This window comes from Chelonia mydas, chromosome 2 (assembly GCF_015237465.2).
Source record: "Chelonia mydas isolate rCheMyd1 chromosome 2, rCheMyd1.pri.v2, whole genome shotgun sequence".
Classification (NCBI taxonomy): Eukaryota; Metazoa; Chordata; order Testudines; family Cheloniidae; genus Chelonia; species Chelonia mydas.
In genome coordinates, this window is record NC_057850.1 from 202,025,064 (window position 1) to 202,048,910 (window position 23,847).

At 41.2% G+C, this 23,847-nt stretch overlaps 1 protein-coding gene across 12 annotated transcripts in view; it reads right to left on the reverse strand.

The window, feature by feature from the left end:
* PALS2 (protein associated with LIN7 2, MAGUK family member) overlaps positions 1–23,847 on the reverse strand; it is a 136,341-nt gene that overhangs the window by 34,277 nt on the left and 78,217 nt on the right. For 11 of the 12 annotated variants that reach the window (XM_037890526.2, XM_043541046.1, XM_037890530.2 and 8 more), the window contains 4 exons: positions 18,405–18,557; positions 15,040–15,192; positions 14,191–14,418; positions 984–1,115 (listed from right to left, as the gene is read on the reverse strand). In XM_037890526.2, the coding sequence (XP_037746454.1) occupies positions 984–1,115; positions 14,191–14,418; positions 15,040–15,192; positions 18,405–18,557 (666 nt within the window). The remainder of the gene's footprint in view (positions 1–983; positions 1,116–14,190; positions 14,419–15,039; positions 15,193–18,404; positions 18,558–23,847) is intronic. The other variant, XM_037890531.2, reaches the window with a different exon arrangement.

Here is a 23,847-nt window from a genome sequence, read left to right on the forward strand (position 1 = left end):
TTTGTGGACCCGATGAAGGGGAGCAGTCCTTCTTCCTTCTGGACAAGTAATCTGAGCTCAGTCCAGAAGCACCAATACATACCGGCTCCAGTGCCCTTTCAGGGGCCTGACTCTCCACACTGGTCCCCAACGTTGAGGCAGGCAATGCTGTCTGCTCGAGAAGGTGCTGTTTTAATCTTACTTCTCTAGTTTCCTGTGTCCTCTTTTTAAAGGACTTACAAATAGAGCACCTTTCTTTAACATGCCTTTCCTGAAGACACAATAAACATCTGGGGTGGGGATGGTTATGGGAAATAGCTGCCCCACAAAAAGGGCAATGTTTTAACCCCAGTGAAGGCATCCTACCAAGAGAAGCTACCTGGCTATTAACTACCTAAGGGTACTAACAGTAACTATACACAAAGATGACACAAAAAGCTGTAAAGACAAGAGAGAGGAAAGATCACACTAAGTGCTCCAACTCTAGCTGCAAGCAGTGTGAAGGAACGGAGCGGGGTTGGGGTGGTGCTGCCCTTTTATAGCCATGGGAAGAGTTATGAGCGGAGGAAAGCTGGTGCCGATTCTGTGGGTACTGCTAGGCAAAATTATACAGCTTTGGTGCGCTGGGTGTGCACGCACCTGAGTGCAACACATGTCTGCAACCACTCAAAGAAGAACCTGCTCTTCCACAATCACTGTCAGAGGGAGACTCACCATAATTAATTGACAACCTAAGATGTAATACTTTGCTGGAAATTATCTGAATTTTGGAATGTAGCAGTTTCAGACCAAATAAGTAGTAGTATAAAAAGGACAGAGTGGTATAGATAATACTGAAGTGAAAGACAATGATGTAAGGTTGTTTTAAGACTTTGAGGTTACGCTGGAGAGCGAAAAGCAGGATCAATACTTCTTCCTAAACTCCTATCAACCGGATTAGATTAATACAAATCTATTACTATTATAAATAATCAAAGTAATAAAGGTCTCAGCATTTTACCAACCTGCCACCAATTTGAGTCTTCCCGGTTTACAATCTGAAGAATTTCTCCTTTAGAAAATTTCAAACCTGCTTCTTTGCATGGGATCAGGTTGTCATTGTATGGATTATAATCAAAATGACACTTCACAAATACCTGAAATACATCGTAAACCTTTAAAGCTTAAAAGATTGAATATCAACAATTGCTACTGATATCAAAAAGTCTCATTACTTCATTAGTAAAGCCAAAACTGCTTTGTAACTTTGCTAAGGACATACAAAATTTAATTAATGGTTAACAATTTTCCTTGGCCAAGCAAAATACAAGATATTGGAGAAGATTTAAAGAACATTTTGCCTGATATTATACCAGCAGAGAGTACATTAAACTAAAACAGCAACACTAAAACGATCTCAAAAAGCTTCTCAACCCAGAAAAATACAAAATTTGTTTTTTTTTTAAAAATTACACACATATTGTCTAACTGAAACTGAAACACTCATTTTTACACTTCAGTATAAACTATAACTCAGCATTCTGACATGCACTAACCTGAAATTAATCTAAAGTATGCATTTCTGAGAATGTGAGCACTGGCCTTGAGATTTGTGAAATTCTAACTATGAACTCAGGCTACAAATTGCTGAGGTTTCAAGCCCTCACTTGTCTCACTTGTATTAAAGGCCTTCTTCTCAGAGTTGCTATTGGAAAGGGAACTGGCAGTAAACTGCCCCCCTTCTCTGTGGTTCCAATGCTTCAGAAGATGGGGATTTGTGTGCCTTATCCCCTGTGTAGGAGAATGCGTCTCTGACTAAAGCTCAGTGCATTCCTATATTCCCATAGCTCCTGCTAGCCCAAGCAGTCTTTTGTATTGCTTGTACTCAAAGCTGGTCCTGGAGAATTTATGTTTTGGAAAATCATATTCAGGAAGATAAATTTACCACCTGCAAAGAGCTTTTTTTGAATCTTCAAATCCATCGATTTAGAACAATGTATTTACTCCTTCAGTGTATAAGTTAACAGGCTACAGGAACAATCAGTTAGAACACTGAGCTATTTGGCACCTCACATTCTCTCAAGCAAATCAACTTCTGAGGAAGTTTCTCTCTCTCTCTCAAATTAAGCCTGTACCCAAATTCAGCCAAGTCTCTGAAAACTGCAGTTTGCTCAGTAGAGATTTGTTAGAGACTGGCAGCAGCATCACTCTCTGAAGATTCTGCCCGCACAGAGCATTCTTCATCCCTATACATCTCCTGTGGACCGACCAGACTAGTCATGTGCCATTCCAGGGATGAGGGGCTGGGCCAGACTTTACCTGCAATTGCTTCTCTCAACAGCTGAACAATGCTGTGCTGCCAGGCACTGGAATTGAGAGCAAGAAGAATGTCCCCTGTGTTCTCAATGCTTCCATTGCTACCGCCAATGCAGCATGAAGGAGAAGGAGGAAGCAATGTGACCTGAATGTAGAGGTGTGAACAGGGAGGAGCTGGTAGGAAGGAAGGGGAAGCAGTGGAGGTGGGATAAGGAAATGAGCTGTGTGAGGGCGAATAAAGAGGACCAGAGGAGTACTGACAGTCTGGAGAGAAGGGGGATGGGGCAGAAGGGTCTATAGCCATCTTAACGACACTAACTACAAGATCACATACTATTTTTCCAGAGTGTACTATAATGCAATCTTAATTCTCGCATTTCTTAACTGCTGAGTGCTTGACATTGCAACTGTAGCTTTCTTTTAATGTAAAGGGGGGTGGGGCTGTAAATAATTAACAAATATATTAAAATTAAGACTAGTTGTAAGTTTTCTATCAAAACAGTTTCAACAGAAAATTGAGTTTTTGACTAAAATTGTTTTTGTGGAAAATGTCTACTTTCTATAGAAAATTGATTTTGTCAAAAAACTGAACATCCAAAAACCAAACCTCTCCCCAGCTGGACTACAGCTTTCAGGATGCACAGTAGCCATGCAGCTGCCATTATGTATGCCTCTGCTCACCAAGAGTAGAGACCCATATGCACCATGGGAGATGTAGTTTGCCAAGGGAACCCAGCCTATAGAAGAGAATGGGAGCATTATGCACAGCAGAAGCACTTCAGAATAGAAATATTTTGGGTTTTGGCCAAAGTGTTCTTGTTTTCGAGTTTTCATAGAAAACTCAACATTTTCGATGGGACAAATACCCCATTTTCTGAGAGGATATTCATGGGTGGATGAACAGGGAATCTGGCAGATCCATAAACCAGAACTGTCTCTGCCAGTTGGGCGCAATCAGGATGACTTGAGCTCTGTCTTGGTGGATCTTCCATAGAACCTGTGGTATCAATGGGACGGGAAGGAAGGCATACTCCAGGCAATCCGTCCATGACACCAGCAGATCATCTCCAATTGAGCCCCTACACAGTGCTGCTCTGGAGCAGTACTGAGGAAGTTTCTTGTTCCCCCATAAGGCAAAAAAAAGTCCCAGTCTGGTGTTCCCCATCAAGAGAAAACGTTGAGAACCGAATTTTAAACCTCCCATTTGTGATTTGCAGAAAAATGTCTGTTTAGACAATCTGCTAGGGAGTTTTGCATCCGTGTAAATATGCTGCTGGTAGGGCTATGTGATGGCTGATGCACCAGTTCCAGAGGACGCTTGCCTCTATGCACAGACGATAATAGCTTGTTCCCCCCTGCTGATTGCTCACAGTTCTAGTAAATTGATATGCATTCTGGACTCCCATACAGTCCAGATGCCTTGCGCCATATGATCACCGGCATGATCACCACAACCCAAGCGGGAGGCACTCGTAACAATGGTTGCCTCAGGAGTCAGTGTGAGAAACGGAATCCACATCCAACCCTTTTCCGGTTTAATTCACCGTCTGAAAGGGTGCAAAACTTTGGAAGGAATGGTGACCTTACCATCTATATTGCCCTTCTGATATGTCCATAGAGAGAAGGCAGGCTTGTAGGCAACAAAGATGAAGTCCGGTGAATGGCGTCACATGTGTGCAAGAGACAATGTGGCCAAGGAGGGAAAAGCGAGTTTGGACTGACATCCTGGGTCTGATAGTGACCTGATGTATGAGTGCACTCGTGGCCTGAAACTAGTCAAGAGGAAGATATGCTCTTGCTGTGGTTGAGTCCATCATTGCCCTGTAGAGTTTATACATCTTGTGGGTGTCAACGTGGACTTTTTGTGATTGATGCAGACATCCAGGGAAGGCAGAAGGCTGAGCAGAACACTGGCTGTTCACTGGACTTCCTCATAGGAACTGCCCTTCAGAAGCCAGTTGTTGAGGTAAGGGAAGCCTGTAAATCCCTTCTCATCCAAACTGCCACTACTGAAAAAACCTTTGTGAAGACCTTGGGTGTTATAGCTAGGCCAAAGTGAAGGACTCTAAACTGGTAATGTGATTGATTGAAGAGGAACCTCCTGTGAGTTGGGTGGATGTCTTTGTGAACATATGCATCTTTCAGGTCAAGAATGTCAAACCATGTGTTCCCCTCTAACAAGGAAATTATTGATGCCCAAGGATATCATGCAGAATTTTAGCTTTCAAATGAATCTATTCAGCTGCCTCAGATTGAGAATTGCTCTCCTTTCCCCATTCTTCTTGGAGGTCAGGAAGTAAGGGGAATAGAATCCCTTCCCTAATGTTGTGGTGGAACCCTTTCTACAGCTCCCCGTAGGAGAGGGGGGTTTGCCTCTTGTTGTAGAATCTGCTTGTAAGAGTGGTCCTTGAAATGGAACAGGGAAGGGGATTTGTGAGTAGGAGGTACCAGAAACATGATCTGAAAGCTACTATGAATAATCTCTAATACCCATTTGTCTGCAGTAGGTCCTCTGGTTTTTGGCAAATTAGGTAAGGCAACCTCCAAATATCAGGGGAGGGGAATGAAGCAGCACCAGTAAGGGTATGCAGGTCTCCACAGACCTATCAAAAGAAACTCTTCATTTGGAGGTTGGAATATGATGTGTCAGTTGATGTTACAGTGGCTGAGTTCCTGGGTCTATAAACCCGGTCTCTTGTGTGGTGGCTCCTGAGGATGTTGGTGGTTAAAAAGCTGAGCAGATCATCTTGCCCTATTCCCCTTGTCTATGGTGTTTTCTCTTAAGGGTGGGAGTATAAATGCCCAGTGAGCAAAGCATTACCCTTAAAGACTCAAGGAGTGGAGAGACTATCATGAAACAGGTTGATACTATCGAAGCGCAGATCTTGGATGGTATTCTGCACCTCTCTAGGGAAACCTGAGGATTGCAACCATTAGTCCCTTCGCATAACAATGGCTGCAGCTATCTTTCTAAATGCACAGCTTGGAAGGAAGCTTTGGTCACCATCCTACCCTCATCCACTAAGGTCTGGGAGTGGGCCTTATCCTGAGGGAGCTTGTCCTTGAATTCCAAAAACTTATTACAGTTGCTATCATCATATTTGGACAAAAAGGCTTGGTAATTTGAGCTCCTGAACCGGAGTGAGGTGGATGAGAAGACCTTTCTCCCTAGCAGGATGAGTCACTTGTGTCCCTTATCAGAGAGCGTGGGCTTTGGGTGCTGTTGCTTGGACTGCTCTGTAGCTACCTGCACTACCAAAGAGTTAGACAGTGGGTGAGAAAACAAAAACCTCTCCCCCTCCCCTCCAGGAAGGAACAAAGTAATGCTTTTTGGCTTTCTTTGGGGTGGGCACACAAGAAGCCAGGGTGTGTCAAACCATCTTTGCCACGATAGCCTCATTGATGGGGAGGGCCACTCAGCAGGGACTGGAAGATTGCAGAATGTCCAGCAAACTGTGCTGAGGCTTCTGGACCTTCTCCAGCTCAATCTGTAGCTCTACAGTCACCTTGTGCATGAGATCCTGGTATTACTTAAAGTCATCTGAGGGAAACAGAGAGGATGGAGTAACCACCTCATCCGGTGAGGATGACAAGAACTGTAGGCTCTGACTCACTTTCCCCATCCAAATATTCTGACAGTTTCAATTGTGGGTAACTGGGTGATGATAAATAGGACTCCTGAAGTGATCCTTGGTGTCTCTGGTAGGCTCCCATAGTCCCCAAAATTGCCAGTAGGCTGAATCAGCTGGTTGAGGAGGAATCCATGGCATCAGGTACCACCTGTCCTTTGGCCAGTTGTATCTGGTCTGGGGCTGGAATCCTGCTCATCTGGGGCTCTTGTCTCATGCTCCCTCTGCCTGATGCTGCAGGGGATCCTGCAGGGGCTAATACTCATCTGAAGAGAAAGCTGGATTCCTTATCTCTGGTGGAACCAATGGTACAAATGGTTGCCTTACTGTAATAGTCTCTTTCCAGGTGTATGGATGTCCAAGAATAGAGATGATCCCGATAGGAGGGTGAATTAAGGTAAGGAAGAGCAAAGATGTCCTCCAGGGAAACGCAGATCTCAGAACACCCTGTAGTCTGAGGAGAGTCTATTGGCAGAGCCATTGGAACCAGAGCTTCTCTGGTCATCGTGGTGGTTGGCTCCTATCAGGGCCATGTCACTATTGGTACCGCTTCAGCTTTAGAAGTAGACAGGAGCGTCAGAAGCTGTTTATCCGAAGCCTTCACCATCAGAGCCAATGTCAGAACCATTGCATCGATAACCTTGTGTGCCTCCTCCTTCTGTCAAGAAGATTTACTGAGGCCTAAGCCCATAGAGCCAGTGCGTCCTGGCTCTCTTGACTTTGATGGGGTCAGAGAGGGAGCCTCTCTCTTCAGGGAAGTTTTAGATGAAGATGACTTGTCCTTATGTCTATGAGAATGCATCTCATGTGAAGCTTTCTCTCTAGGCTTAACAGTTGTAGCCTCCATTCCTGAACTCGTGCTTCGAGAAACAGTGCCCGCTTGTTGCGACTGATAAACAGAGGTGTCACCAGACCGGATCTGACTGGGGCTTTACTGCCTTCTCCACAAGATGTTTTCTGAGTCTCAGTTCCTGACCCTCACAAGTTCTGGGGGGAAAAGAGTGGCAGATGCTGCACTAGACAGAAATATGAACCTCACCCAGGCAGCAGAGGCACTGTTGATGTTCATCACTCACTGAAAAAGAACGAGGGCGAGAAACGGTTTTTGATGTCCGAGAACCTGGGCATAATCCCAGGCTTGGGGGTGAAAATGTCCCCTGGTGGGGAAGAAAAAGGGAAAAACATTATTTAACTATACTATGTAGAACTTGCTATAAAGATACTAAAAACTGCTGAAGCTACTAAAAATGAACTATATCAAATATCCTACAGCAATGACAGTAAAAAAAGGGAGCAGAGAACACCAAAGATTCCGACTCAGACCATGCAGCAATAAGAAGGAACTAGAGGGGCATCAGCTCACACCACCATATATACCCTTAGTTTGGAGCACAAGGAGATCTATAGCCCACAGGCAGGCTAATGCAGTGGTTCTCAAAGCCGGTCCGCTGCTTGTTCAGGGAAAGCCCCTGGCGGGCTGGACCGGTTTGTTTACCTGCCGCGTCCGCAGGTTTGGCCAATCGTGGCTCCCACTGGCCTCAGTTTGACGCTCCAGGCCAATGGGGGCTGCGGGAAGGCCGCTTTCCACAGCCCCTATTGGCCTGGAGCAGCGAACCGCAGCCAGTGGGAGCCGCAATCGGTTTACCTGCTGCGTCCGCAGGTTCGGCCAACTGGTCCGGCCCGCCAGGGGCTTTCCCTGAACAAGCAGCGGACCAGCTTTGAGAACCACTGTGAATGTCTCCCTAGGACAAGTCTCAGGCAATAATGCCAACAGGGATCTAGAGGCATATAAAAAAAAAAGGTAGGTTTCCCGGAGATCCAGCATATTACAAAATCCCCTGAATGAACTGTCCCCAGCAGCAAAATCTTTGCATTAGCAGATTCCATCCAGAATTTTTTCTTGAATACAAACAAATTCAGCCATTTCAAAAATCAAAATTGGTCCACCTTTTTTGGTACTATAAAACGTAGGGAAACAACTCCCAGATTCTGCACCTGTACTTGAGGAGGCAATGAACTACACATAGTTAATAAAACCTTGTGTTATTTTTCTTCCTAAAAAGCAACTGAGGACAGGATGAACAGAGGGGACACAACAGGCATTTCTTGTAATTTTATGCAGTACCGCCTGGTCATTACTGAGGGTGCCCAATCTTGTACTTATCAGTGTTTTTCCCTAAGAGTGAAGAAGCCTCCCCACTTTAAATCACTCAATGAGACAGAGTGGTAGATAAAATGAACCTTAGAAGATTCTCTCAAGATGAAAGAACCTCCTCTTGTATTATAGGAAATAAGGAAATGTGAACTTACGGGAGGTTGAGAAAATGTTACCCTTTTCTGTATGGGTCTAGATTGGGGTGTCAAATGTTGGCCGGATCCAGCCCACCAAATATATTTGCATGGCCTGCATAGCATGTTCAGAATGTGTAGAACCTAAGCTCTCACCAAAAAAAGTTCTCTCTCTCCTGGCTACATATATAACCTTTCAAATGTGAACGGACTGTAACCAATGTAATGCCATCTACCTGATTCTGCAAACAGCCTGAAACAATGATTCATTGCTGTGAACTTCCTCTGACTACCAATAATCTAATGATACTTTAAAATGTAATCATTAACTATTTAATTTATTCTTTTAGCAATGAAATGAGGAAAGGATTGAGATCAAAATCCATAGGTCAGAGGTGAGGAAACTGGGAGTTGCTACAGAGAACGAAGTACAAATGAAAGAAAGACGCAGAAGAAGGCAGAAAGAAGAGAAATAGTGGGCAGAAAAACAACAGTTCTAAAATAGAGTATGTTTTCCCTTCATGCAACAATAAGGTACTGAACAGATAATAAATCTGCACAAAATAAGTTTGACAATTCCAGTCCAGTCCAGTCTTATGCTTGGAGGTTTGAAGTTTCAATTTTGAGTCTTTTAATAAGTCCTTTAAACCAAATGATACTTAAAAGCCTTTTACCTTAGTTCTTTTGGCCATGAGTTCCAAATATTTTTGCATAAAATTTCCGAGCCTTTATTCAACAGTGTTGAACTTAGTAGGATATGCAATTTTGAACCCTTTCAACGATTTCTGCTTCTGGATTACAGAGTTAGACTCATCTTCAGGATTTAGTGCACACTAGTGTAAAAATGTACCAAACTAACTAGAGAAAGAAGGCTGAAAAACTGCTCTTCAAAAGGCTACACTTTGAAGCTTGGTTTCTATTTCTTCTTGTTTTCTTTTTTGATCATGTAGTTTAAAAAAAGGATCCTCACCTGATAAAAGAACAGCAGTAGTGTTACTGAGTAATCCTTATCTGTCTTGGCAGAAGCTAGACTTTGGTGAGGAAAAGCAGCTTCTTGTTTTCTGGACTACTGATTATCTGAACAGAAGGTTCCAACAGGCTGAGGATCAATTTGCAGGTGCTCAAGATGAGACACCTTAAAAGGGCCACATATTCAGAAAACGCTGAGCACTTATCCTCTGAAAATCAGGCCATTTTTAAGTAGTCTCAAGTCAGACAAAAAAAAGTAGACTCACCCAAAAATCACTAATCACTTTTAAAAATCTTGCCTTCAGTGTTCTAATTGGCCTTTTCTGTTGCCTAGTAAGATATACACAGAAGGAACAACCCATCAAACCAAACTGATTGAAGATACAGAAATTATATTTCTTCTTGCAATTTTCCATCCCATGCTGATTTGTGTTAGCCAAAACCTTGGGTTTAAAAAAAGTTTAAAGGGGGTTTTATGATCTGTCTCTTCATACTATAGAACACCTAGCTCTAATATAGCACTTTTCATTAGTAGATCTCAAAGCACTTCACAATCTTTAATGTACTTATTCTTACAACACCACTGTGAAATGAGGACAGTAGCGCTTCCCTGTTTTTACAGATGGGGATTTGAGGCAGAGAGGCTGAGTGACTTGCCTAAGATCACATAAGAAGTATTTTATAGAGCAAGGAACTGAATCCAGGTCTCCCAAGTCCTAGGCTAGTGCCCTAACCACTAGACAATTCTTCCTCTCAATTAGGCCTCTGAGGCACCTAAAGACAAAGATCACTTGAGATAAGCTCACATGATTTACTGTGACCCAACATATGTTTCAGTAAAATCGTATTCAAATTTTTCAGGAATATGATTTATTTTGTGCTTTAAAAGAAATCTACCATTAAATGGTCAAACCTATAGTGTGGAGCCGGTGCTCGGGCAGAGGCAACATAAGGAGCCCCATGGGCCCCCATCACCTAGGAGACAGACCTGCTGCTAGCTGCTTCCGGGGCGCAGCACAGTATTGGAACAGGTAGCTGGGCAGCACTGCCGACGGGACTTTTAATGGCTCGGTCGGCGGTGCTGACTGGAGCCGCCACGACCCAGTGCCTTCTATTCTGCAACCAGAACTGGTAGCGACCCACAGCTTGAAAACCACTTATCTATAGGGACAGTGAGGGGGAAAATAATTTGAAGAGACTTGACAGGAAGAACAAACCTGGCAAAGCACTAAAGCTGTGTAGAGAAACAATTCACCAAAGCAACAACACAAGAGTCCGAAGTACTACAAGACCAGAGACACTGAAGAGAAGCCAACAAAATGTGCCAAAATAGACAATCTACTAAGACAGAAACCCTCCAAATATAGAAAAGCAAAGCAGGATAAAACAAGCTCTGAGCTGACTCATGAAAGGACTTCAACAGAACCAAATGACAAAGGAAGAAGTAATACTTTTGGAATTAAACAACAAGAAGCACTGACAAAATGCATCGTGGGTTAAATAAACCAGAAGAATTTATTACAGCTCTGACTGGACTGGCTGATTTAAAAAGAAAGGATATAAATACAGGAGAAAAAGCTACCCTGGGACATGTGACAACAGAAGTGGAAGCCACAAAAGTCAGGCTACAGCACTTAAGGAGAGCTCTTTTACCAATCAAGGCAACACTAAGTGGAAAGTCCTGAAAACTGAGGTAAAGACAGTTGCGAAATGAATGCTGACCAGACTTCTATGAGGGAGGACAGAGAGAAGGAGAGGAGAGAATCCTGCTTGCTTGACACCACCGTCTTATTTAGGAGAGTCAATCTCAGAGTTTGGATAGTTTTGCCTTATCTTACTATGGGGACATTTCTGCTCTATTTTGTTCATGGTAGTTTGAAGTCCTTCAGAAACACATTATGTGATATGACTAACATCTTTAAAATGTGGTTCATCCTCTCATCATCATCCCCCAGAGGAAAAATTGTGTGGCAATACAGAGTGTTCAGTTGTGGTAGTTTTTTTAATATATGTACGTTTATATGTTTATTTTAGTTAAGATATGGCCACAGCAGCATAACTTGCACTTGGAGTGGAAAGTGGTGAGGTTTGTGACAGTTCTCAGTTCCTGTGGGAGTATGTTCCACAGTCTTGGCTCTGCTCCCACAACAACTGTCTCCTGCACAAACGAGCTTTACCTTTGCAGCAGAAAGCACCGTTCTGCCTCAGGAGCAGAGCTGTCAACAGCGATCCTCATCTCCGAACTTTAGGTGATCTTCTAGATATCCTGAACCCAAGCCATAAGTGCACTGAAGGTAAGGATCAAGACCTTGAATTTGACTCTATATTCTATGAAAAGCCACCGTAGAGAGACGATGACAGGTCTGATGTGCTCACTGTAGCCTGTGTTGCTGAGGAGAAGTTGTAGTAGTTGAAGTCTGATGGCTTCATGTTCAGGTATATTTTGTTGCTGGAATCACAGATTCCAAGGACAGCAGGGATCCATTGTGATCCTCTACTCTAAACTTCCTGTATAACACAGGCCACAGAACTTACCCAAAATCATTCCTATAGCAGATCTTTCAGAAGAACCATCCAACCTTGATTTTAAAATGGTCACTGACAGAGTTCACCACCCCTCTTGGTAAATTGTTCCAATGGCTAATTACCCTCATGGTTAAAAATTTACATCTTACTTACAGGCTGAATTTGTCTAGTTTCAAACTTCCAGCCATTGGATCATCCAAACAGAAGATAAGGGCAACATATAACTGAGGGCCAGGTCATTCTACATCAGGATAGGACTTAGTCCTTGCCAAACAGAGATGGTAGAAAGTTTTACTCATGGATGCTGCTATGTGAGACACTGTCAGCCAAAAATCCAGCAGCAGTTCTAAACTATGGAATGAATTGACCAATTGTGCATATGTACTTTTAACTAAAAGAAACTGCACTCAAAACTTCCCAAAAGTGCTTTCTGCTGCCAATCAGCATAATCTTTATCTTGATTAGGTTCAAGTTCAATCAGCTGTTCTTAATCCGTTAGCTGATCTTGATAGCCACATGTACTGAAGAAGTAGAAGTAGAAATTGTGTCTCATCTGCATATTGTTGGCACTTGAATCCATGAACTCTCACCAGTTTGCCTAGATCAGAGAAAATTTATCCTTTTAGTACTCCACAAATGAGGGACCTGGTGGCAGAGATGCTGCTTCACATCACTATGCTTTGAGTGTGTCCCTTCACAAAGGACTTAAACCATTTTAGCACATTCTTATGGATCCTTGCTTCTTTTCTCAGATGGGACAGCAGTATCTCATGATCAGCAGTGCTGAATGGTGCAGAAAGGTCCAGGAGGATCAGAATGGATGTCTGCTGCTACAGCTCACCGAAAGCTTATTCTCAAATAAATTAGTTAGTCTCTAAGATGCCACAAGTACTCCTGCCCTAAAAGGGAATTTGGCTGGTTGATAAATATGTGATAAAAGCCAGGATAGGACGTGGAACAATTATAAGAGATTTATTTTGCATCGTATTATACTGTTTGGATCTCTTAAGCTCAGCAATACAGCTTTTTGATATGCTAGAACCTGAAACACCCATTAACTAACAGTACTTAGCATTTATATAGAACTTCCTATTTGTAGGTATCACGGAAGGACAAGAACCTGTATTTGCAGAACGTTAACATGAATCTACCAGAAATCTATATAAACCGCAAATCCAGAAGAGTGGCTCTCTCATACAGGTTAGGATACAGTATCTGTTCTAGTGTGCTGACCCTTCACCAAACTTGTTGAGTGACTATGAGCAAGTCACTTAATTTCTCTGTACTTCACTTTCCCCATCTGTGAATGGAGAAACTGCTACTTACCTTTTAAGGCAGCTGAGCTCTTCTAATAAAGAGACATTATGCAAATGCAAAGGACTATTACTTTTACCACTCAATTGACAGAAATATGAAGATGTGAGGGATTTAGGGAATTCTTGGTATGAAATCAAATTAGAATTATTGGATAGTGAGGCACATGCAACCCCAGCTTTATGCTCACTATAAAGCAAATAAACCTTCGTCATTGTTAATTGGCTAAAAGGTCTTTACACCATCCTATGTGTCAATATGAAGGACTTAAGAGGACAGATATAAACATATGAAATGGGCACACGTTCCCAGAACAAAACTTTTAAGACCAAAAATGTTATTTATATTAGTAAAGGAATACCATATAACATTAAGCATATTCTTTATGTGCTATGTTTCCCAATAAAAAAGAATCCATAGCTCAGTTGTATACTCATCAGGTTTTGTCTGGTTAAAATCCTATTATGTGAATCTTCCTTTATTTGTCCATCTTTTAATATTTGAAGCAACCTACCTCATTAAGAAGCAGTAGGAGGCATTTTAAGACAGCAATTACCATGGTATCTATGGGGCCAGATATTTATATTCTCCAGTTTATCTGCAGTATCTGCGTTTACTACCAAATGCTCCAAACGAAGAGAAGGAAATACCTGTATCTCATTGTTTTACATGAGAAAATGGTAGCAAACACAGTCAAAAACAGTAAAAAAAATTACTACAAAATTTAATCCAAAAATTGTCACTCTTCAAAATGTTCATTTTTTTCAAAATTTCAACCAGCTATATAGCAGCTTTACATTACATGATATATCCTGTGTCTATCATTTAAAGGACAACTTAATCTAGTTCTTTTTAAAAGAGAATTAAAGATACTACACTTACTCTTCAGCCTCTGTGTTAACTTTTGTGGGTTTAGTTACATATTCCTTTCTCTTTTAAAACAATCTTTTTTCTTCCTCTTCTCTACTGTATGGGAAAGACCCAGACAAAGGGGAAACTGACTGACTTTGCAGGGGAAGAGTTAAAGTGACTATACAAAGAGTGCAGTCAAATGCACAAAGTAAGAAAACAAAATAGAGAAAAGTCTTTTGTTTCCATTCCTTCAGTAATTTATAATACATAAGATTATTATACCACCACTAAATAAAACGTTTTCTGGCAGAAGCAATGAAAATATCATGTTACTGACCTGTTGAGGAATAACAGTGTCTCTATAACTGGGAAGAATTTTCAGAGTGACACTGCCACTAATATTTTTCAGTAGTTCTTGTAGTTCTTTTGGATTGTTTCCAACTTCATGGCCATTCACCTCTTTAATGATGTCACCCACATGCAGAAGTCCTTGTCGATCTATCATTCCGCCATGCAAGATTCGTGCTATTACTAGATCATTATTCTCAACCCTAAATGTAACACCCTAAAGGAAGCATTGAGTAACACCATTACTTAGTTTAATATCACTGTTTGAGTTTCACCTTAAATTTTGTTCTAACAGTTACTACTACTACTGCTGACTTTTTAATAGTGACCACAGAACAAATTGTTAACATACTGACATTATTGCACTGTATTATGCAATAAATATGCATGGTCCAAGTGAAATAAATGCAAATCATATGTACTCCGGACGGGAAGTTGATACGTAAGCATACATCGGTCAGACCATTTGCTCTTGACTTCACTAAGTTCTGTCATTCCTTAATAGGACCAAATATTCAAAAAAAGTTTCTTCATATCACTTATGCTAGGCATATCATCCTGCCTAATGACAAGGTCATCATTTGTCCTTGAAGAGAAAAGTGTGGGAGAATGGTCATGTATCTTCAGATTTTAGCTTTTCATTCTTGCATCTCCTGTCAAACTGATTTTGAAAATGTTATAGTGCACATTATAATCAATGGGCTTACTCAATATAAAAATTATAAACACCAGTATGAACAAAGAGAAATAATAAGAACAATGTAGAAAATTCAGAACATCTAAAATATTTCTCTTACTGTTTAGGTGAAAGACAGAACACCTAATTACATTTACTTACCAGTGGCTCCCCTGCTCTTTTGTGAATACCAAGTATACGAATGGCATCTACTGGTACTACCTGGTTGTTCACTGAAGAATTATTAATTTCTGGGCTAGAAGGAGGGGAATCATAACATTTTGATGCCACAATATCATGGGCTTCCAAGAGTGACTGTAAATGAAGAGTGAATAAAGCAGGTTTACTATTAATATCTATGGAAGGTATTGGTTATTAAATGACAATTCAGTACCTAAATGAGTTGCTACAAAACCTTTAAGTCTAGATTTTGCAACCCTTGTTTCATTTAGAATACATTAACACTTAAATAGACTTCTTTGGGACATATAAGTAAGTATTTACATGACTTCATCACCATACTATCTGAACAAATATGGGACTACTCACATAAGTACTATTTACTGTAAGCAGTTGTAGGAGAGACAGAGTAAATACGGGGTTGAATAGGACCGGGTGGTCTCTCACGCATGAACATGCGTGCAGACACCCTGAAATATTCTTCTTTGACTAATATGGAAGTATCTGAGCAGTCACATTAGGTTCCTGGAGGCTCATGAACACAAAGTGGTGGAAGTAAAAAATGAACAATCCCCCACAAAAAAGCTAAAACTACACAGAATTGTAAGTCCTAGGTTTATAAGAGTTTCTAGTGATTTTGCAAGAGGTGTGTGGTTTCTACTTACAAGAACCTGAATTATAGTCCCATATACGATTTGGGATATATGTAAACTGAGAACTCCACTTGCTGGAAACAAGTGATCAGAACTTTGAACTAAAGGAGTTCTTCCCAGTCTACATACATGGACACACACACAAATATTGAAATCTTATAATGAATACCTTTGGAAGACAATTTACTTTACAGTTTTAAGGTACCTTTCATTAAAAAATCTAATCTTCTAACATTTATGAAAAATCAACATAAATCTAGGTTTGCTGGACAAAGCAAAAGACCAGACTCTAGGGGACACATTATAGTGACTTCAGGCCTACGTGGAAAACATGGAAACAAGAAGGGTACTCCAACCCACATCTGTATAACCTGGCAATAATTCACTCCCATGAGAGGGAAGTACCAGGCTCCGTCAGAAAGGGAGCGTCTCATTGGTAGAGGCAGGGAGAGGAAATATGGGCCCTTGACAAGTTAGAGGAGTGGAATGGCCCTTAATCCTACCTCACCTTAAAGTAGGATAGTGGCAGTTTATTTCACAAAAAGACATCCTGGAGTTCTAGTCACAGGCAAGGCCACTGACAGGCATCACATTAAGCAGTTGGATAGAAAAAGCAGAGTACAAGATACCATGGATGGTGGCTCTGGTAGGGCCACATGCACAGCCGGGGTAGGCAGAGGATAGGACCAGTAGCTAGGCCAGGCTGTACTACTCGAATGCTGCAGCTTCCAGAGGCCTACCAGAGCATGGACACAGAAAGCAGAGGCCTTCAAGCAACTCACATGGGATGCTTCAGGAGCCTGTGTGCCACAAACAGGGAAACAGCGAAACAGACATAACAGAGAAAAAGGAACTTCAGGTCCAGCTGTGGAAGTAGAAGATAGGGGCTACAGGTTCCTGGGAGCCTCTTGAAGGGCCAGCAAAAATTTGCTTTAACTGCTGCCACCAATTTGCTTGTGACTGAACCTGGCAGTTACAGGACTGGGAGCTATTCTTTTACCTGGTCCTCTGCTCAAAACTTGAGTAAGTGGGTTTTTGTGTAGGAATCTCTGCAAAGGGAGAATCAGAATCCTCATGACACCACAAGGGGTAAATTATGAAAAAATATTCTAATATGCTCTTTAAAAATCAGTTTAACCTAATGTGGTGGCACAAAATGCTAAGATCCCTTAATCATAATAATCTAACAATGTTACTACAGTGCAGAGTTAAGGTTATTTTTTGTATGATCACAGTACCTAGGAGCTCTAGTCCTGGGCCAGTATCCCACTGTGCTAGGCCCTGTACACACACGGAACAAAGGCATTCGCTGCCCCAAAGAGTTTAACAATCTAAATGAAAGAAAAGATGAGAGAGATATACAGACAAGCCTCCAGGAAAGTACAAGGACACAAGGGACATTATTGGTCAGCGCAAGCAGCTGCAGGCTCAGTACACTAGCAGCTTAACCATTGTCAAGCTTTTGTACATAACACCGCAGAGGAGAGTCCAAAGGAGGAATCTTAAGGAAGATAATGAGTTAGCTTTTCAGATATTTAGGGGGAAAAACTCATAAGCGAAAGGGGCAACATGGGAGAAGATGCTTGTTTGAAAATTTAACAAGTGAGCCAGGGAGGCCGGAGTTGATCTTTCGGTGATGAATGAGAGATGATGGATAAGGTTGTTTCAGTGCCATAACTGTGAATTTCTTACTTTAACATTTTGGATTGCTTAAGTATTACCTTAACTCTGATTTTCCTGATTTTGTAGTGCTTGGTTTTGGTAGGACATCATCATCCAGGTTATGTTTTTTCCCTTAAGTGATACATATGCTCAACCTTAACTCTGCTTTGACAGTTTTTTGTTTGGGAATATGTAGAGGGCATAGCTCACGTCAAGTGCAATTCCTAGACTATTAATGATTTAATAGACAGAAATGTACAATACCTCTTTCCTGAAGAAACTGTTTTTCTGAGGGATGAGAGAAGGCCACAGACTTATGAATAAGGGGTTTCCTGCACCTTCTTGTGAATAGCCTGCTACTGGCTATTGTCAGAGATAGGATGCTGGAATAATGGTGTAGTTAAATGTCTGCCAAACACACCACAGCAGTGGAGAAAAGTAAATCCAAATTTAAGATAAAAAGTCCAGAGTAAAATAAAAGTTAGGGAAATCCTTTTAGATCTTGTGTAACTTTTGAAGCATAAAACTGTTCAGTTAAAAAAACCCCAACACACAAAAACCCTGTATGCAAGAGCAACAGTGTGACCAGTTTTAAAAAAACAGAAAGATTCTTTAGCTGACAGTGCAGAACTAAGTTTCCAGGTGAAAGGATGTCAAATCTGTACGTAATATACATCATCCCCCTGAGCACAGCAAATTTGAACCAGGGGAAGAAAGAATTGCAAGTGCTTGGCTAGAGACAGATTTGAGAATATGTCAAGGAATGTATAATATGCTTTGATCAAAATGAATTCGTTATCATATATACCTAATCCCTCCAAGTGGTCTTTTTTTGTTTTGGTTTTATCCTATTTCTCTTTAACTCTACTCTTGGTAAAAAAAAGACTGTGGTGTTTCTTCCAAATTCTTCCTCCTTATTTGGTTGGGGGGGTTAAAATTATTTTTTCCACTCCTTCTAGTTAGATCAATGTGCATATGTTGATATATTAAGTGGTAACATATTTAAATATGCAAACTGAAAAAAAATGATACCTGAAAATGAGGTTCCTTGAGTATACCAACTAATTCTGCAATACTTTCATCTTTGTTTATTAAAGGACTGATGTCTTCAAGAATTTCATTCACTAGCTCCAGGTTGTTGTCACTGACAGCCTCAAGTTTAGAATCTTCCAGTCGCTCATGAGCCTGTGAGAGATTAAAAACAAGATTATATTAATGATAGCCAATGAGTTGCAACAGTACTTTTAATTCATTTAGCCCTGTGATTAATTTTATTTCCTGATTTATCTTTTCATCAAGAGTAAAAAGAGCACTTTATCTAAAGTAAATCTGCTGTTTTGCCTTCACAGCCTCACCGTAGGATTAGCATGCTTAACCACTTGGCCACAGAACCCTCATTTTAAAGCAGCACTGGACTGACGTGTGTGTGTGTGTACACGTGTCCCCTCAAGCTCCATATTACACAACAGTCTAATAGCCCACCATCTCTGAACAATCTTTCAGTTTCTCTTTACCTCTAGAAGTGCTACAAGGGCTGGGCTCTGAAACAGAGAGGAAGAGGGAGGATCAATGTTGCTTTATGAAGGCAATACAGTTGGAGAACAAGAGTTTGCCTTGGTAACTGTTTTTCTTGATCCTGGACATTTCTGTCACTGAGTCCCACTCTAAGAGACTAGTTAGCAGTAAGGTGACCAGATAGCAAGTATGAAAAATTGGGACTCTCTTTTTCGGGAGTAGGAGGTATAGTGCCTATATAACACGAAGTCCTTAATATCGAGACATCTGGTCACCCTAGTTAGCAGTGACCTCCTTGAAAAGAAGGTCCAAGGACGTCTGTTAGTTATACAATGACTGAAGCACTGTCCTTCTGAAACCAGCATCTGCTCTTGACGCAGTGCCAAGAGAACTGCAATTTGAGAACGTGTGAACCAAGTCCACACAGCAGTCCTACAGATTTCTAACAGGGGAACATTGCTAGCCCTTCAGTAGAGAAGAGATGTGTCATAGCGTCTGCCATTTCCTCACAGAGCAAACCCTGAGGCATTCAGATGTGGGAACACCAACTATTTCATACATGACTGGATGTAGCACCTCATCCACCTAGTCTCTGTGCAGAGATTTTTAGGAGTTTTTCTTCTTCCCTCTAATGACTGGGCTTCATAGTCTGAATTTCCTCTAAATACATTATACTCCATTTAGCCAAAACCTTATTATCCGAATCCCTTCCTTGTCCCCCAGCTGCAGAGGGCCTGAATCTATGCTAGGGGCCAAGAAAGGGATTTGGATAATGCAGAGATTCTGATAATAGAGCAAAGACCCCTGGCCAGGATGGCGACGACAACAAACCTTGGCCACAGGGGAGACCACCATGATATGGAATGACTCCTGCAGCAGCACAGAGAGCCCTATGCAGCTCTGCTGTCATGAGAGTGGGTGAAGTGGTGCTATGACAGTGGAACTGCAGAAGGCTCGGACCACTGCAAAGCTGGTGATCCCTGACCCCTGCAGGTGCAAGGTGCAGGCAGAAGGCCGCACTTCTGATGGGGAAAAGTGGAGACCCCCTCTACCCTCTGGCTAGGACTGTGAGGAGGAGCCACCCCCAGACGCCAGGGAGGCCACCCAACTGCTGAACAGCTCCTGCCCTCTCCATTTTATCCAAACCCCCAATTATCTGAATGAAATCTGTGTCCCCCCTGCTATTTGGGTAATCAGGAGTATAGTGTAATAACTCAGAGTTCCTAACCATCTCAACTTTCCTTCCCCACAGCAGATATTGGGCTCTGGGGAAAAAACACAGGCAGAGAAACTGACTTATTAAGATGAAATATAATTTTGGTCAGAAACTTGGGGTGCAGCCTAAGGACATTTCTTCTTTGTGGACTATCATAAGAATTGCTGGCTCTCACTAGCAGCCATGTAAATGTGAACAGTTGCCAAGAATTGCTTCAGTGATACCAGAGATAAGACAAAGTCCAAGACAATTGGAATCAGATAACCACCATGTCAAAGCATCTGCCTTGGGCAATTTTAAGCCAGTTCTAACTTTGGCACCCCCTATGAAGCTGCTATTTGATCTCTGACTGACTGGATCACCTCAGACAAGTAAAGTCATCTTGCTTTGAAAATCAACAGCTATGAAGGGACATGAAGTCTGCATAAACTGCTCTGCTGAGACAAAAAATCTGGACTCAAGAGAAAGAGTGAAAGGATGATCTCATGGACAGAGTAATATGTCCTGAGAACCAGGTCTGTCAGTTCCATGTTGGCTTTCTCCTGCCAAATCTTCCACACTACCCTGGCAATGAGAAGAAGTGGAGAAAAAGCATTTTTTCATAAAAGGCCCCTTTCCCCCATAAATATAAGAGAAAGGTGTCTATAACCACACTGTGGATTACTGCTCAATTTAATGCAGAACCTGAGACACATCTCTACAACCTAGGATTCAGGAAGGCCAATCACAATAAAGGCTGAGCAGATCAGATGGCTGAAGTCCTGTCAGAGCTCTTCTCCTCTGTGCTGAACAACCTCCAACCTAAAGACCCCAGGAAAATGCTTTTTCCAGTTCCATTCAAAGTGATTGGATCTTAAGACTTATAAAGTCATTTAGCTTATGTTGTCATTCTTTAATGATAACCCAGAGGACAACTTTGAAATCCAGTGATGTGATATCAGACTGACACTGAGGCAGGCTTAATAAACTGCACTTCCAGTGCCTTTTTAGCAGAGGATAACAGGCTCATGAGCTTCCAGATCCCCTTGTAAAGGCAGGTTCTAATTAGAGAAAATTAGAAAATTCTGTTGGGCCTCTTCATCCCTTTTCTGAAAAGACTTACAGATGTACTGCCTTAGACAAAGTCCTTCCCTAAACTCAGCAGTGCTCATCAGAAGCTGGGAATTTCTCAAGGAAACCAACAAAAAAATTAAGATGCTCAACACTATATAAACTACTAACATTATTTACAGTAATTTTAACAAACAGAAGTCAGCAAAAGGATTGATTCATGATCACTGGTTGGTAGAGAGAGAACTGAGACACCCTTACAGGGAGCGAACAATGTATACCCACAATATATGGCGCCCGATGGACAAGTGCCCATATCCAATTGCCAAGTACTGCTTTAATATGGGTCCTTTAGTATCTGCCTAGGAAAACCACTTCTCAGTGGGGCTGTGTAGAGGCGGTGTGTCAAAGGCAGATGTTTAAATTTAATCTTGCTATAAAAATGGAAAAATCTGTATGTTTTTTCTGAAACGATTTTTCATGAAGTAAGTAGAATTCAACAAGTAGAATTTACAGGTAAGAATCCATTCTTACCTGTAAATTTTATTAAGTGAGCCCCAATATTTGTAATTAACCTCTGAAGTAGCTTATTTAACACAGAAAAGGACAAAGCTTCAGTTATTTTTCTATTTTAAAGAAAAAAAAGTCAGGTCATTGACTAAATAACCTTGTTTATTATAAGGCTCACTGAGAATTTTGAGCCAGACATACACATTACTCTTAAAAGAATAAAGAAATGTTATGGTGCTGCTGTTTTTTAAATGTATTTTGCAAATACCATACAGATTATATAACCATCTACCACTGTACCCAATACTGCTTTTACAGTAGCTAAAAGACAATAATACTGATCTTATAATTAGTAACATTTTGCAATGACAATTTGCATTAAAAAAAAATCTAACAAAAATGTACTCTACTCATTTCCCCCTTTTGTAAAAACACAGATGCAGTTATACTGGTCCAACTTATTCCACTTCCCATAAGAGAATGGTTTCACTGGAATAAAGTACATGTATACAGATATAATTGCATCCACACTAGGGGATTGTATAGTTAAAGTGATACAGCTTTCTAGCGGAGATATGCCCATCGTCAAAAGTGAAAACATTTCCATTATAGGCTCTCTCTTTTGCATTTTCAACTTGACCATTAAAAAAACTGCCTTAGGGCTCATCTAGATAACAGTGCGCTGCAAGCTGAGGTGTACATCTACAGAGCACTAGCATGCCACACAGTAACTGTCCGTGAGGACTCTGCTCCTGTGCACTAAAAGTTCCCTAGTGTGCTTTGATCTACTCCCATTTCAAAGTAGAGTAGATCAAAGCTCATGCAGTAGCAGGATCCACACTGAGTTACTGTGTGGCACACCAGCACTGTAGATTTGTCTTTAACTGTTCTTCTAGACAAGCTCTTAGACTGTAATTTGCCAGAGAACAGAAGCTCTTGCCAAAGGAGCAAAAAGAAGCTTGTTTCTAAAGCACCCCCTCCCTGGTGATAAAAAAATAAAGTATCAAATTTAACATAAAAGTGGAGGTATACAATTCACATTTGAAAGCCAACCACTGTACCTGTGCTCTAAATCTGTATGCAGTAGATATGGAATGTGAGCACCCACTTTTTGAGACCCCTGCAGTACTTTTGCACAGAGTTGCCACCACTTTAGCCTAGAAGTCAGTCACTCTTGTTAAATTACACATAAACTATGTTATTTTCTAATCTTTTCTCACTCCATTCTTGTTACTAATAGCAGCATACTGCCATTGTTTCTCTCTACACCTCTCTCTCTCTAGGCTGCACCATGGTGATCCATGTGCGTGGGTTTCTGTGCCTGCATGGAGCCCCACTGACTTCAGAGTGGCTCTATACAGGCACAGTCTCTCATATGTGTAGATCACAATGTACGTTTGGTCAAAGACAAACCAGATGAGATGCGACAGGAGACAGTAGAGTAGTACTATATAAATACTAAATACTGAAAATCTTGAAATTTTGAGTATTTTGAAATTGTCTTCACAAATAATTTTACCATATTTTCAGATACCATATTTTCGGTATCTGAAGTTCCTAAAACACAGGAGTTGACTTGGCAAATTCCTATCTTCCATCGGCTCATGATGCCAGCCTCCATTGCCCACTTGTTAAATTTTCATAGATTCCAAGGCCAGAGAGAACCACTGGGATCATCTAGTCTGGCCTCCTGTATAACACAGGTCATAAAACTTCCTCAAAATAATTCCTAGAGAATATCATTTAGAAAAACATCCAATCTTGATTTGAAACTTGGCAGTGATAGAGAATCCACCACAACCCTTGGCAAGTTGTTTAAATGGCTAATTATTGTCACTTTATGCCTTATTTTCAGTCTGAATTTGTCTAGCTCCAACTTCCAGCCACTGGATCATGTTACATCTTTCTCTGCTAGATTGAAAAGCTTATTATTAAAGATTTGTTCCCCACATAGATACTTATAGACTGCAATCAAGTTACCCCTTATCTTTCTCTTTGTTAAGTTAAACACATTGAGCTCTGAGTCTATCACTATAGGGCATTTTTCTAATCCTTTAATCATTCATGTGGTCTTCTCTGAATACTCTCCAGTTTATCAACGTCCTCCTTAAACTGTGAGCACCAGAACTAGACACACTATCCCAGCAATGGTTGCACCACTGCCAAATATAAAGTAAAATAACA